Source organism: Histomonas meleagridis (genome assembly GCF_020186115.1).
Source record: "Histomonas meleagridis strain 2922-C6/04-10x chromosome Unknown contig_1, whole genome shotgun sequence".
Classification (NCBI taxonomy): domain Eukaryota; phylum Parabasalia; order Tritrichomonadida; family Dientamoebidae; genus Histomonas; species Histomonas meleagridis.
Window position 1 is genome coordinate 73,456 of NW_027150746.1, and position 16,035 is coordinate 89,490.

At 31.9% G+C, this 16,035-nt stretch overlaps 8 protein-coding genes across 8 annotated transcripts; 6 read left to right on the forward strand and 2 right to left on the reverse strand.

Annotated features, from left to right (window-relative positions):
- Window positions 1–1,405: 1,405 nt before the first annotated feature.
- On the forward strand, window positions 1,406–2,467 carry GO595_000020 (endoplasmic reticulum-Golgi intermediate compartment protein 3-like; the record flags this gene model as incomplete). Its single annotated transcript, XM_067914857.1, has 1 exon — window positions 1,406–2,467. One exon carries the CDS (start codon window positions 1,406–1,408, stop codon window positions 2,465–2,467), a length of 1,062 nt encoding a protein of 353 aa, XP_067779475.1.
- A 554-nt stretch (window positions 2,468–3,021) lies between these two features.
- GO595_000021 (TKL family protein kinase) lies at window positions 3,022–4,050 on the forward strand (the record flags this gene model as incomplete). The annotated part of the gene is made up of 1 exon (XM_067914968.1): window positions 3,022–4,050. The coding sequence occupies one exon, from the start codon at window positions 3,022–3,024 to the stop codon at window positions 4,048–4,050; it is 1,029 nt and encodes a 342-aa protein (XP_067779476.1).
- Window positions 4,051–4,090: 40 nt separating this feature from the next.
- GO595_000022 (TKL family protein kinase) lies at window positions 4,091–6,190 on the forward strand (the record flags this gene model as incomplete). Its single annotated transcript, XM_067915079.1, has 1 exon — window positions 4,091–6,190. One exon carries the CDS (start codon window positions 4,091–4,093, stop codon window positions 6,188–6,190), a length of 2,100 nt encoding a protein of 699 aa, XP_067779477.1.
- A 141-nt stretch (window positions 6,191–6,331) lies between these two features.
- On the forward strand, window positions 6,332–8,518 carry GO595_000023 (uncharacterized protein; the record flags this gene model as incomplete). Its single annotated transcript, XM_067915190.1, has 1 exon — window positions 6,332–8,518. One exon carries the CDS (start codon window positions 6,332–6,334, stop codon window positions 8,516–8,518), a length of 2,187 nt encoding a protein of 728 aa, XP_067779478.1.
- Window positions 8,519–9,197: 679 nt separating this feature from the next.
- On the forward strand, window positions 9,198–9,485 carry GO595_000024 (uncharacterized protein; the record flags this gene model as incomplete). Its single annotated transcript, XM_067915300.1, has 1 exon — window positions 9,198–9,485. The coding sequence occupies one exon, from the start codon at window positions 9,198–9,200 to the stop codon at window positions 9,483–9,485; it is 288 nt and encodes a 95-aa protein (XP_067779479.1).
- A 1,316-nt stretch (window positions 9,486–10,801) lies between these two features.
- Window positions 10,802–11,542, forward strand: GO595_000025 (transcription factor E2F7/8; the record flags this gene model as incomplete). The annotated part of the gene is made up of 1 exon (XM_067915411.1): window positions 10,802–11,542. One exon carries the CDS (start codon window positions 10,802–10,804, stop codon window positions 11,540–11,542), a length of 741 nt encoding a protein of 246 aa, XP_067779480.1.
- Window positions 11,543–11,750: 208 nt separating this feature from the next.
- Window positions 11,751–13,799, reverse strand: GO595_000026 (Leucine Rich Repeat family protein; the record flags this gene model as incomplete). Its single annotated transcript, XM_067915522.1, has 1 exon — window positions 11,751–13,799. One exon carries the CDS (start codon window positions 13,797–13,799, stop codon window positions 11,751–11,753), a length of 2,049 nt encoding a protein of 682 aa, XP_067779481.1.
- Window positions 13,800–13,941: 142 nt separating this feature from the next.
- Window positions 13,942–14,271, reverse strand: GO595_000027 (uncharacterized protein; the record flags this gene model as incomplete). Its single annotated transcript, XM_067915633.1, has 1 exon — window positions 13,942–14,271. The coding sequence occupies one exon, from the start codon at window positions 14,269–14,271 to the stop codon at window positions 13,942–13,944; it is 330 nt and encodes a 109-aa protein (XP_067779482.1).
- Between the last annotated feature and the right edge of the window lie 1,764 nt (window positions 14,272–16,035).

Consider the following 16,035-nt stretch of genomic DNA (forward strand, 5'->3'; position numbering starts at 1 on the left):
TGGTTAATAAATGAAAATCGTTCATAAAGTGATGGTTCAATTGTTTGGTTAAAATCAAAATTATTTTGTGATGATATTTCTTGAAGTTTTTCGATTTCATCATTTCGAATAATTTTAGCAATTTCATTTGGATTAACTCCTTCTTTAATTAATTGCTTATGAAGTTCCCAATCATTCTTTGATAACTCGCTGTAATTATCATATTTGGTTGTAGGAACTGTTGAGTCGATTTGTTTCTTCTTCTGTCTTCATGTATTGCATAATAAGTTGTGTTCTTTGATTGTTTTTGGTACAATATATAATATATTAATGTTTAACCAATTCTTCGATAATGTAATATGATTCTTGTGCCTCTTTTTCAAGTATTAACTGAAAAAATACTTTGAATATTTTTCTCGATCAAACGAATATATAAAACTTTTTAATGTTCTACAAGATATAATTATGTTAATATTTTTACAAGTTCTACTTCTATCCTACACAGAAACATTGATTATAAAGCTCATAATTTAAAGTTAAGCAAAACTTTTTTGTTCTATTTTAGTATTTTTTTTTGATCTATTCATTTTATTATTTCATTACCGACATGTAATTCATTATTTAATAGCAACTCAAAATATAGCATTAAATTTGTTTTTATATTATTTTTTTCATATTCCTTTGAAGGGTATGATGAGTGAACATCAACACTCACTATTTCCGGTTATGATTATAATAATAAAGATCAATATAGTAACGCTCGACATCTTATTATTAGTGGCATTACATAAATTCCTGACTCTACATATACATATTCCCAAAGTAATACATTTTCACTATCAAATACATTTACAAATTCGAATCTTTTACAAGTTTGAACTCACTGCTTCATTTCCATTAAATGTTACATTTTCATACATGTATTTTATCTCACATTTTCTCCATCACCGAAACCATCACTTTAAGTTTAGTAATAGCAATCCTTACTTTTGTAATTATTCGGAATCGTAAGAAATATAAAATAAGTTCAAGTGAAGATCAACTTAGAGAAGTAATAGATCAAGAAGACGACGATTTTTACCATAAGCATATGACAAGTGATGCATTTTCAAACATTGATACGGGCCCATTTGCAAAAGATTTTCTGGAAGATGAATACTTCCTGAAGTTGTAATTATTTATCATGTTGAAATATCATAATAAACATGTATGAAATTATTTTATTTATTCAATTTCCTTTTTGGAAGTGCATTTTAAAATGAGAATAATTAAAATTATGTTTTTTTATAAATAATAATAAGATGATGAAATTAAAAGTGTATTTCAGTTTTTGAATATAGATACGATGATTTTTTATTCATTTAATTCTATCGTAATTTGGATTGGGGTGTCCCAAGAGTGAAATGTGACATGACCTTTGCAAAAGATGAAATTCAAATTCTCTGATTTAGACGTTTTCCCCAAAGTTAGACAAGACTACATACGCCAGACAACAATAGGAGGATTTGTTACAGTCACCTCTATTTGCATCATGTTTTATTTATTTTTACATCAAACAATTTCTTTTTTTGGTACTCCATTGACACAAAGACTTCGTGTTGATGAAACACCTTTACCTAAAACAGATGAAGGAATTCTTGATTATGATAACCAAACTAAACTTAAAATTAATTTTTATATAAAATTGCATTCATTTCCATGTGCTTTTATTGATATAGGTGTACTTGATGACAACAAAGAAGAACAAGAATTTAAATTCATAAAATTTAAGCTAAGGTCATATTCCAAAGAAGGACGAAGACTCAAAAGATATTTCAACAATACGCAAACCACAGAATGCGGAAATTGTTATGGTGCAAGTAGCGGTTGCTGCAACACATGTAAATCTGTGAAAAAAGCCTTTAAATCTAAGAATAGGTTACCTCCACCAATCTATACAATTGATCAATGTAAAGAAGAAGTCAAAGACATAAGTCTTGATGAAAAATGCGATATAATTGGGAACATACAAGTTCTTCCAGTCCCAGGTATCCTTTATATTGCCCCCGGAGACTCATACTCCGAGAAATCACATCACACCGCTGATTACGCAGCATTGAATTTAACGGTCGACGACTTCAACTTCACGAATACGATCAGATCGTTCTCATTTGGGCCTCAAGAAAGAGGTCCTATGGATGGGCTAGAAACTGTACAGACACAAAAGGGAAGACTTAAGTCATTGTTCTTTGTAAGAGCAGCAAGAGAATCGAAAGATGGAAATGATCATTATCGATTAAGTATATCAAAATTTGAAAGATACAGAGAAGGAACAAGTGGAAAATTCCCTGGGATTTTCATATATTATGACGTATCACCAGTGATTGCAGAATACAAAAGAGATGTTTCGGTTTTACACTTTCTCGTAGATTTGATGGCAATTTTGGGCGGCGTCTTCTCTATTGCTTCTTTTGTGGAAAGAATATTAATGAAATTGAAAAGTGATTAAGGTGTATGCATAAAATATAAAATATTTTTAATGTAATTTTATGGAGTTCTCAATCGTTCTTTGAAAGTTCACTAAAATAATTAATATTGTGAAATCTTCGATACTTCAAAAACATTTTCAATAAAATAATTTACTTTCAATCTATATTAATATTCTTGGAGAAATGAAATTAAAATTGTTATCATAATGAATTAAAAAAGTTGGTGATGTGATTTTATCTTCCCTATAAATTAATATACAGACATGTGTCTCGTTATACAATAAATGCTAAATAGTATATACAACAGAATGTAGATTATAATATTTTTTAATGATAGAAAAAATATTGAAAATTTATATTATCTCGATTAATATTTCTTATCTCCTTAGTAAATTTATACATTTAACTTGCAATCATCAAATATCTCTCAAACGTTTAAAACAATGTTCGATAATCATTGTTGTAATAATTTTGGTAAGAAGTTTAAATTGGACTTTGCATTTTACATAGTTTACGTTTAGAATTAAAAGTGACAAAAATAAAGACTATGACGCGGAGAATCCCCCATGAAATTATGGACAATTTAATTAAACTTGGGAACGAAATCATAGCCCTAACGAAAAAAGCATACATTTTTAGGTCAATTTGTGCTTATAATGCTCAACATGTTTATTCATATATTTCAGCCTTAAAACAAGCAAAATTTAATGCACAAGACAACAAACAAATACAAGCACTTAATGAAGTTCGTGCTTTGTTTACACATTTAATAACTGTATTACCTCTCTTAGGAGAAGATAAATGGATTCAACCAGCATTAAACTGGCCTACTCAATATCTTCAAAACTACATCAAGAAGTTCCGCGAACGTATGATTGAATTAGCACCTGTGATTGGTCTACCAACAGATGTTATTTCTTTTGATACAGACCAAGATAAAGTTAACCTTATAGCTGATTATACCGCTCTCAAGAAAGACATGCAAGGGCTTATAACCAAGATTGATTTTAGTGATGTTGTTGGTGTTCAACAACAAATCGAAACCAAATTATCCGAAATCAAATCCATTCTACCACATGAATCAAGGCGAAACAACACACGCCGCCCTTCAGCCGATGCTTTTCCCCTTGTTCAAATGCAGAAGAAAGTTAGTGAATTGTTAAGTCAATTCAAATCAATCAACATTGAAAACAGTGATATATCTCTTGGCCGCCAAATTGGCAGTGGAGGTTTTGGCACAGTTTACAAAGCTACACGATTATCCACATCCGAAATAGTAGCAGTAAAAGAGCTTCGAAGTGATCGGCTCACAATGAGTTCATGGGCTTCTCTTTATGCCGAAGTTGAAAACATGGCTTCTATTTCACACCCATTCGTCTTAGAACTTGTAGGCGCACACATCACTGAGCCGTATCGCATCATAACCCGTTACTGCCCAGGGAAGTCACTTTTCGACCGTTTACACAGATGCAGTCACACAAACAAACTTTCTCCAACCAAACTTACAACTATTGCTTATCAAGTAGCAGTTGGTATGGAACATCTTCATGCAAATCATATTGTCCATCGAGACTTAAAAACACAAAATATTTTAGTTAGATGAATATGATGATGGATGTGTTGCTGACTTTGGTTTGAGTGGAATGATGAAAGATAACCAAGAATTATGTGGTGGGTTAGGAACACCACATTACACTGCTCCAGAAGTGTTTCTTAAGGGTACATATGGCCCAAAGATTGATGTGTTTTCTTATGCTTGTGTACTTTGGGAGCTTTTAATGAAGAAAGTTCCTTATTATGATATGTCACAGAATGAAATATATGAACATGTTGTAACAAGAGGATGGAGACTTCCTATTCCAAATGAAACTCCTGAAGGATTGAAAAAAATTATTACCAAATGTTGGAGCAAGAACCCGAATGATAGACCTGACTTCAAAGAGATTGTCAAAAGGTTCGAAAATGGAGAAATTTATTTCCCTGGAAGTGATAAGATTGATTTCCTTAAGATAAAGTCTACACGTAGATGTCCGCCAATTGACTTTGATTTTGCTACAGCTACAATGAAGAATCCAAAAGCACCTAATTTTTCGTCTGTAATATATTTCATATGTTCAAAGATTGATAGAAAAATGAAACACAAATTAAAACAAGAAAAACTGTTGGATCAACTTGTACATGCAACAGAAAACATGGATGCTGTTTTACTACTTGCAAGCACTTTGTTGGGTCCAAAGGATTATCACGAATTCTTAGAAAACGGCGGTTTTGAAATGTTCAGAGTTTGCGTTTCTGAGAACAAAGGGCAATCTTTACCCTCATCATTGAAATTTGCGATAAAAGTGCCTATCGGCGAACTAAACAGGTTCCAAGAGTTTATTCCAAAAATTATTAGTTATTTGGATGGAGGATCGGAATTAGTGAATTCTCTGGCACTTAGATTCTTCAATCGCTTCTCAAGTGATGTATTAATTCCTTATAAGAAGGAAATTGCCGGAGCACTTTTAGATGCAGCTGAAAGTGTAAGTGATCAAGATACGTTCGATGCAATTGTATCTCTTCTTCCAATTTGTAGCGATTGTTTAACTCCTATACAAATCAGATCATTCCATTATTTACTCGGTTGCGATTTCATAGTTCCACCATTTTTCGTTATTTCTCTTATGCAAACAAATGATAAGAAAAGCCATGCTTCATTAATTCTAGCGATATTAAAAGCCACTGCAAAATCTGATGTCACAAGTGTATTTCTTGACTTTTTACAAAAACTTTACAAGGAAGAAAGGGAAGTTTTTGAAGAAGTCTCTGAGATTGATGGCTTTCTTAAAACAGTATATGATATCATGGAACAAGGATCCCTTCAAGCGCCTCTCTTTTTATTGTATTGTGTTGCTCCATTTGATGAAGCAGCAATTGATCTATCTAAGGACAAGCTCCTTCTGAAGCTCATCCAAATGAAGGAATACCCTTTACAACGCCTTCAAATATTGACAGCTTTATGCATGCATGAATCGTTCTGTGCGACGACCGTTTACATGGATGGGATCATCAACTTCATGGTTAAGTCTCTTTCCGATAAAAAACTTGTAAATGATGCTGCCAGACTAATTGGCTCTTTATCATCACATGAGAAAGGGTGTCAAATCCTTACAAATAATGGTGTACTTGAAGTATTTACACAATTATATTTATCATCTTCAAGTGGTGACACAGCAACATCACAATTAATTCTAAGGAATGTTGCACGAAATAGATGTGAAATACCACAGGGATCACTTATAGTTTCATGTTTGATGCAAGATATGATATACGATGTAACACGAAGAGCGCAAATTTTGGATACATTAATTCCAATTGTTGAAGAAATGCCTTCAAGTATTCAAGAACATGATTTACAATTAATTGTTTTGCAACAATTAACAATGGATGACCCATTGCTAGTTCAATTGGCATTAAAGCTAATTGCAGCTTGCGAACCTTCGTCACTTCGGAACATTTACCAACAGATATTGGGGGCCGTTTACGATTTACTCAAAAAGAAGGAAATGGGGTACCCCGAAATTGTCGAGGGGTGCCTCGAGGTGCTCATAACTTTGGCTAAAGGTTTTGATATAAAGGAGTTCGTGAAACAAACAAACTTACAGGCATACGTACAGAAGGTAATCGAACTTTTGCCACAAGCCGGATTAGAATCTCATACTGTATCATTGAATTATTTGTTATCAACATTAATTGGAAAATAATAAACGATGAGTTAAACTATAAATATTAGCAGAAATTGTTTTAAAAATTTTTAATTCGTCACAAATTCGGCTATTGCATTGATGGCATTTATTAAAATTCTGTTCATTTTAATCGTTTCTTCAAACGTTCGTCTTTGGTTCATGACATGTGATTTGAAAAAGCCAAGTAAATCAATCGAAAGTTTAATGCAACCTGGGGAAAAACAAACATATCTTCCCCAAGAACTAATAAGACTTTTTAAAATGTGTGAGCCCCCTTCGGGCTTTGGTCCTGATTTTATTGTGTTTAACTCTGAATGTAGAGCACCTCTTGATCTTACTAAGTTCAAACCAATAACTCTACCTGAAAAACATACAGAAAATGCACAAAGGAAACCAGGCTTATCTCTTTCAAAAAGGAGACCCAATAAAAATCAAAATGAAAATCCAAATGAAGTAGAAAATAAACAAACAGAAGTTCAAGAATTTAAACCTGAAATTATTGAAAGTGTTGATGTTGTTAAACAAAAAGAAACTTTTAAAGAAAAGCCATCTAAACCAATCGCATTCCAACCTAAAAAGCAAAGTGAACCACCGGTTTCCTGGAGCGAAGTCGATTTGTCTTTAGGATCAACACCAAACAAACAAGTTAACAATAAAATTGAAAATCCCGATAAACATAAACCAAATGAAAAACAAGAACCAAAACAAGTATTGCACAACACTAGCTCTCACACCAATCCTCCATCTGAGTTTAAACCTAAAAAAGTAATCAACCATTATGAAGGTGCTGATATTTCGATTGAAGAACCAAAACCATCTCTTCCTCCTCCAAAAACATCATTTGCACAACTTGTCCAACAAGAAGCCTCTTCTTCTAAGCAAAACAAAGTTTCCTCACCAAACGAAAAACAACCGTCAAAACCAGCGTCAAAACCGTCGGTGAAGTCATCGTTCAACCCATCAAAGTCAACGACCGTTTACGAAGGTGCTGATGTAAGCGAAACTGAACCAAAGAAGAAGTCTGGAAAGCAAAAGAAATGGATTTCCTTTGAGCAAATTGCTGCAATGGAAGCATCTCAATCCAAGCCATCCCAAACACCAGAAGACAATACACCTGTTCCACAAAAACTTAAAAAATCAGCATTTAACCCAAAGAAAGCTCAAACTTATTACATTGGCCCTGCTGTTGAAAGGTCATTTGAACATCAATCTAATTTTGATGATCAATATTCTGAAGAGGAAGAAGAAACACCCAAGCCTCAAGCTCCTTCCAACCAACCTCCTAAACCCAGCTTAATTGACAAGCTTATTCGCGAGGAAGAAGAAGCCAAAGCACGTGAATCTTCTGCAAATCCTCCACAACCCGAAGCATCCGCTCCAGTTAAGCATATACCACGTTTCCAGCCATCTAAAGCCAAGTATGCCTATGAGGGAGCTTCGCTTGACTCGCCTAAAAAAACAGATACTCCATCTCCATACACATCAGCTCTCAAAGAAGAAGAGAAGAAGTCTCGTGAAAAGAAGCCACAACAGAATGCACCCACCAAAAAGGCTGGAAAATCATTCAGTGATCTCATTGCAAGTGAACAAGCATCTTCCAAATCACATATGGAAACGCCAGCTAAGCCAGCGACCACCCAAAATAAGAGTACCATGGCCTCATTTAACCCATCTAAGAGCAGTAATAAGCCATCTTTTGCCGAGATGATGAATGCAGAATTAGAAGCAACGAAATCAAAAGCTTCACCATCACACATCCAGTCACCACAAATATCATACGGAGCGAAGTCTACGTCATCATCAAAGCGTACATTCTCTGATTTAATGAACGAGGAATCGCAAAAGGAAGCAACTGCCGCATCAAGCACGACCGTTAACAAGAAAAGCTTTAGTCAAATGCTTGCTGATGAGCAGAAGTATTCTAAAGCGAGCCCAGAGCAACAAATGTATGTTGTCTATGATGACAACTTACCTGTAGCAAAGAAACAAAAGAAAAAGAAGCCACAGCAAAAAGTGAACGATGAGTCACTTTTCTGGGGAACCGTTAACGAGAATAAGAAAACGGTCGTTGATGATGAAGTTGAGTATCCTTCATTCAAGAGCACACAAAGAAAGGGAAAGAACAAAGGTGGAAAGAAGAAGATGAACACAGCTGAAGAGAAAGTTCAATGGCTTGCTCAGATTTTAACCGATGAAATAGGTGAAGACGATTGGGTAGAATTCGCACAGGCATTAATTTCAAAGCCTAAAAATGAAATGGTAAGGCAATTGACTTTGGTGACTTTCGAGCAGCACCAAGCAAATGAAATAGCAAATGCGTTCTTCAATCGTTTTAGATATGCATAAACCATTGAATTTATAGTGATCGTTAAAAGTCACTTTTGTTTGATATGAAAATTGGGGTGCCCGAATTAACTGTGAGCAAAAGTGTCAAATTTGGCGGCGGGCAAATTTTTTGGCGGGAAGATGTTAACATCAAAAAATAATAATAATAATGACTTCGTTCATAGAAGCAATTGCCCAGAATGCAAAGGATGTTCAAAAAGCACGCTCAATAGGGAAAAATCCATTTAAATGTTTAGTGAGATCACAAGGAGGATATAAGGAAATAATGAACTTTAAATGTGATACTTCTTATACATCTACAAAAGAATTAAAGCATTTGTGCAAATATGTTCCATATATCAAGCTCGTAGATCTATCACAAAAATATTCAAGAAGAGCTCATTTTACAATTGCTTGTATTTGCGAAGTTAGAGGATTTACATTTTTAATTTCAGACCTGAAACATGTAAAAAGGATTATGATTGCAAAAAATTTAAAAAAGCAATACCGCAATCATGACATAATTGCTATCGCTAATTCAGACATTGACAAAGTAATAAGTATAAATGACGATGACCAGATCATTAAAATCGGTCATTGTGACTTTGTAGAAAAATGTCGAAAATTTAGTGATGATGATAGATGCTGTGGATATGTTGATAAAAGAAATGGTCCAACATGCAACTTCCACTGCATTCAAATGGTAAAAAATTCTGGTAGTAGAATGCTATTACGACAAATTCCAACTCCTATTCAATGGGATAATTTAAATTCATCATTAATGAGAGATGAACAAATTTTCAACATGCCACCAATGGAGAAAATGTCATCAAGCGTAGTAGACAATTATATTGAAGCACATCCTAATGGAAGATCAGCAAAATTTGCAAAAGAAATCGAACGCCAAAAGAAGGAATTAGAAATGAGAAACAACAATAGTCCAAGGATAGGAGCTGGTTTTGAAAATGGTGGAATAATATTATTGTAAATATTGATGCTAATGAATGTTGAGATTGATTTTTTATGAGTAAACTTGTTTGTTATGAGTGCCTTTTAGGGGAAAAAGTTAATAAAATTAATTACGAACATTTTTATCTACACTGTGTTGACGAACAGAATTTTTCAATTCTTTGAAATCAGTTTTGCTTCGCATCTGCACAAATATCGAGCATTAAAAAGTTGGATTCTTCACAAAAAATTGAATAATGAAAGCGCTTTTACACTGGTTTATACGTTATACTTTCAAAAATATTTGTCAAATATTCAATGTGACAAATTTTGATATTGTTTTTGTGTGTGTAGCGGTTATATAATTATTCAAAAATTGTTGATCGTCATCATCTGCACAAAAAAACAGCTGCAGAAATTTGAAAATTAGAAATAACTTTTCTATCTGATTGAATAAGTCCATCATTCTGTTAATTAGACAGCAACTCTTTTTTTAATTGGCTTTTGATGCTAATAAGAAGAAAAAAATTGTTCAATTTAAAAGAAAAAAATAAAAAAACTGTAATAATTTAATGATTTTTATTTGACTTTATTATTCATATAAAATTAGTTCAAACATTCAACAAAGAACTTGATGATATTTTTGAAGTTTTGAGATTCAATTGTTTTTCGCCAAATGTTTTGATTCGAAATAACTCGAATTTATATATTTCTCAAATAATTTGCATTTAATAACTTATATTCTTTATAGTTTCTTTCATTGATGTGGACTTTTTAATTGAATTTATGTTTTCCAAAAAAAATCGTATATTAGAATTATAACAACATGACTTTTGCAGTTTACACAATTTGTTGATTCATTTCTCGCATTATTGTGAAACATTTTTTGATCAATATTTATATTTCCCAAAATATCTTATTATTTCTAGGAATTAAAGTATAAATTGAATGAACTTTTTAGTGTCTTCGAAATTCTTAATGTGTTTCCAATTATATTGATCATTTATGAGGTAGATAAGATGAAGATTGAAGTTTAAACTTTCGTAAATATTGCTTAAATGAGCTAGTTTTTGCAACATTCATTATGTTCGTGTTGTAAGTATAAAAGAAAATATACCAATGATCTGATATTGTTTTGGTGTTTGGAGTAATCACAGATCATAGAAATTGAATTGTTTATAAATCAAGATTTTTACATTTCTGAGCGTGGAAATATTTGACATACAAAAATTGACCAGGTACATCGAAATTTTGAATGTGCTTTTTGATTTGAAATGGATCATTTTTATACAAATCTTTGAAATTGACACAACATGGAAAGCTTAGCCAAAGCATTCAATTTGCCTCTATAACTAAATGGAAAAAGACATTGATGATTCCCAAGGCTTAGACGAAACAGGAGCTATGAGTATAGAAGGCAATAGTGGTGATCCCATGGAAAACTCTCAAACCAAAAATTTTTCAAATGCAACAAAAATAGAAGCATCCAACGAATTTCAGAAGCTCAAAGAGATGCTAAAGATATTTGATAGTTCTAGCCAAAAGACATTTGAAATTTACAAGATTTGCGAGACATATTCTATCACGCGAAGGGTATTATATGATTTCATTACCATATTACATGCCCTAAATGTTGTTGACCGGATGTCAAATGAAACCTTTCTTTGGAAAGGCATAAAAAATCAATATCAATTTGTCGAAAACATCAAAAACGATCCATCTCTTAATTCTGGATGTAACTTCAAACAATTTTCATGCGATCAAGACAGCCATTTGTCTCAAGTCGTTGTGAGGCTCATACGTCTCTTCTACTACTTGGGTACAGAGATTCTTGATATTAGAAAAGTCTCAAAATTATTTATTAAAGGCGAAGTGAAGCGCAGAACAATGCTCCGCAAGCTATACACAATATCAAGTTCACTGAACGTCGTGGGACTCATCGAAAGAACTGATCAACCAGCTACAATCAAAATATGCGTTTCTCCACTTCCACTTACAAGCATCGAAATTCTACTCAACAATTCTCATGTGCGAAACGAGGAGATTTTTGTTGCAAGACGGAAAGCGTTTGAAGAATGTGTAAAAGATGAATATTGACAGGTCAAATCTGTAAGCTTTCCTCGTAAAAGTGTAATTTTTTTGTCATGTTAAAAAACGACCGATTATCGGCTTTCAAAAATTTGACAGTCTCACAAAAATTTGACAGTCCCACAAAAATTCTATACACTCTATTGAAATATGTAAACGATTATATTTGCGGCTCATAGAACCACATTTTTCTCCATATTTTTCAATATAACCGTCACTATCCGTTGTTTTTGATAAGGGTTTTCTGAATTTTGACTAAAGGCTTTTTCAGTTCGGCTCTTAACTTGTTGGTTGTTTTAGACTTTTTCGTCTTGAATTTTTTGGTGGCTTTACGCTTCTTGTGGCCTCTTTTGGTTGCTTTGTTCTCTTCATTGATTTTCTCAAGGATTTCATCTTGTAAGAAAACAGCATCATGTGAATCTTCATTAACTCCAAATGGTGGCGGTATCTTTGGTGGTTGGAAGTTCTTAAGTTGCTCAGGATCTTGCATTATTTCAGTAATGTTTTGATATAATTGATCAATTTCATTAATTTTCGAAATTAATTCGTTTTGTTGATCCTCAGTAACTTTATCATTTTCAGCAATTTCTTTTTCGATTTGTTCCGTTTCTTCTTGCAATTTTAAGATAATCATATTTTCCTTTTCAATTGTAGCTTGCAGTTCTTTGTGTTGGTTGTCATATTCTTCGATCATCTTTTGTGTGTCTTCTGCAATTTTCATAATTCGCTTGTTTTCTTCGTCAATTTGTTCTTGCGTATTTTGAATACTTCGTTGAATATTCGATATCGTGGTGTCAGCACTCATTTGATATGCTTCCATTTCTTCCTCGATGTCAATGACGTCTCTTTCAAGCGAGTCACGTTTCATTTCTAAATTATTTAATCTCATTTCAGCTTCAGGCAATTTAGTCCTTTGGATAGATAATTGGACCAATTGCTTCTTAAGTGGCTGAAGATTGGATTCTTTTTGGATTTTAACATTTCGAGAACATAAATTATTAATTTCTTGGATTACGAAATGATCAATTCGTGTCGACGAGAGGTCGATTTTGAACAAGGATTCATTATGTTTGAAGTTTTCAAGGATCTGATACCCACATTTTCTTGTTAAAAAGTTGTTATTTAGTTTTAATGTTCTTAATGCATTGTTTTTTTGCATTGATTTAGAAAGCATAATAGCTCCTTTGTCACTTATCCTACATGATGTTAAGTACAATTTGGTTAAAGAATCATTTTCGCCGATATTCTTTGAAATTTCTATTGCACATTCATCACCCATTGGGTTATTTGATATATCCAATAGATATAGCACTTTATTTGAATGAATTATTTTGCCTAAAAGTGGTGCTGATTTTTGAGTAATTTTATTTGATGTGATTACAAGTTCCGTTAATGTTTGATTAGTAATAAGCACTTCGCCAAAAGCTTCAAAACCTTCATCTCCAAGATTGTTTTCGGATATATTTAAAACAGACACATTAGAAGGATAATTGAAAGCCTCAGCTAAAGCAGCCCCGCACTTGGACGATAGGTTGCATTTTCTAAGGTTTATATAGCATAAGCTTGTCATCAAATGAAGTTGGGAAAGAAAATTAGGCCCTACAGGGTCAGCAAGTTGGTTTTCATGGTAATCTAAAAACTTAATGTTGCCGTTGGTAAGAAGCCCATCCGCTGTGACAATATCTTCCTCTTTAATACTAAGATCACAATCTGATAGACTGAGAGATTTTAAACAATTATCTTCACGAATAAATTCGGCAAAATAATCTGCAATTGTACTACGTTTTGTGCCTTGACGGATACTAAATTTAAGACTATTGAGACCAAGACATTCAATTCGATTTGACTGATGAACTGCATTAATAATATCTGTAAGTGACTTAAGATTAAACTTATTTGTATGCCAAGCAACTCCGTTAACTCCAAGCTGAAGACTTTTGATATTTGTTTGTTTGATGATATCAATTAAGCAAGGAACAGCTTGATTTGTAAGGTCATTACATCCGATATCAATCACTTCAACTTGTGTATTTGTGAGTAATAATTGAAGTAATGTGTGCATTCCATGATCACGAATTAAATTTCCGTAAAAATTGAATTTTCTAATATGTGGTGATGTTCTAAGAACCTTTGTAAGTTTAGTAAGAACATTTATTCCAATTCTTTGGCCTGATAAGTTTAAAATTCCTTTATCATATGCAGGACTAATTCTGTTCAAAAATCGTTTGTATTCATCATCTGAGTATTCCAGTCCATTGTCTCTCATTTTAGCCTTAAACAGGCTTTCAAATTCGGCCTGATGGCTCATATTTTTGATATCAAAATCGTTAAATCCATAAAATTAACGTATAATCATCAGAAATTAAAAAGATGAAAATTTGGTTTATTCAACTTTATAATCCATGAGACTAATCTTGCTTTGGTTTCTCTTCCTTAGGTTTTTCATTTGGTGGATTCATAATTTCAGGGTTTTTACGTAATTCAGATATGAAGAATTCAAATGAAGCAATAAGGCAACCACATATGAAAGACATAATAACATAATGGATTGTGTAATGGAATACTGACATATATGTTAGATATATTAAACATAAAATAAGACAAAAACGACAGAATGTGATTACACCTTCACCAATTCCAGGACTTAAAACCCACATGAGCCATGATTGCTTAGGTTGAGTTTCTTCTTTGGTTTCTTCTGGCTTTTCTTCAGTTTTGGCGACTTCTTCCTTGCTCATTTATTTGGTCAGATCCTTATGTCACTTTTTGTAATCGTCACCACTTTTGGCGCTTTATGGGTGCCCGTTTAAAATGGATGAAAGGTTAAAAAGCAAGAATGGTGAGAATTATCAAAATATTATCTTACAAAATATCAATGAAGTACTAGATAGAATTCAATCTTTAACGGAATTTTCTCGGAATGATTATTCAAAAGAAAATCGTTTGAGTGATCAAGCATTTAAAATGGCAATAGATATTCAAAGTGCAAGTTCTGCATGCAACACATTAAAAGAAATGTATACCAAATCAATAGATGAAACAAATAAAATAATTAATAAATTATACAAAATTATCAAAAAAATGAAAAATAAGGAAGAAACTTTGCTTAGACTTGCAAGTAAATATTTTGCTTCATCATTTTTCTCTTGTGATTCATTAATTCTTTACTTACAAAAACTTCAACATTCAGATTTAAATGATTTAGTTCAACAAATGAAACAAAAAACAGAAAAACAGGAAAATGAAATTAATGAATTAAAGCAATTTAAACTCGAAGCAGAAAATGATCTCAGTTTTGCATCATCAGAACTAAAGCAAATTCTAAAAGACAAAGTTAATATTAAATCCCTAATTCAACTTACCAAAGCAACACATCAAAAGAATGCAAAACTTATCAATGAAAATGCAAAAGCAAAATCTTTGCTTCAACAAATTTCAAATACTTTAAACATTAAATCATTTGGTGATATCAACAAAGAAATTCAAACGCTAAAACAGAATAACGAAACAGAAATCAATAAATTAAAGCAGAAAGTTAATGAATATGAATCTTTTATCAATAAAATCGGAGAAAAATTGACAAAGAATGCAAATAACACAAAAGAATTTATTAATCAAATTCAACTTATTGTCGAATCAGAACAAAAACTTAAAAACGAAAATGATAAATTAAAAAATAATATTTTGCAATTACATAATAAAATAAATTCGCAAAATACAAAAATACAGAAAACAGAAAAAAAGCAAAGCGAAAACAATGAGTTAAAGAACCAAATTTTAAAATTGCAAAATAAATTAAATTCATCAAATTTACAAAATGCAAATTTGCAGCAACAAATTGAACAAATTCAAAATGAAAATGATAAATTAAAAAATAATATTTTACAATTACATAATAAAATAAATTCACAAAATACAAAAATTCAGCAAATTGAACGAAGTAAATCTGAAATTAATGAATTGAAGAATAATATTTTTAAGTTACAAAATAAAATCAAAACAATGAATTCGCAAAAAACAAATTTGCTGCAACAAATTGAACAAAGTCAAAGCGAAAACAATGAGTTAAAGCACCAAATTTTAAAATTGCAAAATAAAATTAATAAAACAAATTCGCAAAATACAAATTTACAGCAACAAATTGAACAAAAGCGAAAAGAAATTAATGAGTTAAAAAATTGTACTTTGCAATTACAAAATGAAATAAATTCACAAAATGTAAATTTGCAACAACAAATTAAAAACAAACAAAATGAAATTAATGAGTTAAAGGAGATTATTAAATACTGTCGAATATTTGCACAAAAAATTGGAAATATTTTACATCTGAATAATGATGAGGGCGAAGAAATTCTCCAACAGATAAAGCAAAAACAGAATGAAATTGACGAATTAATAATAAAAAACAAAGAATTCCAAAACGAAATTTTAGAAATAAAATTTTCGACACAAAAACAAATCGAAAATTCTCTTCTTCGAAATCGTTTTTCAAATTTATTACA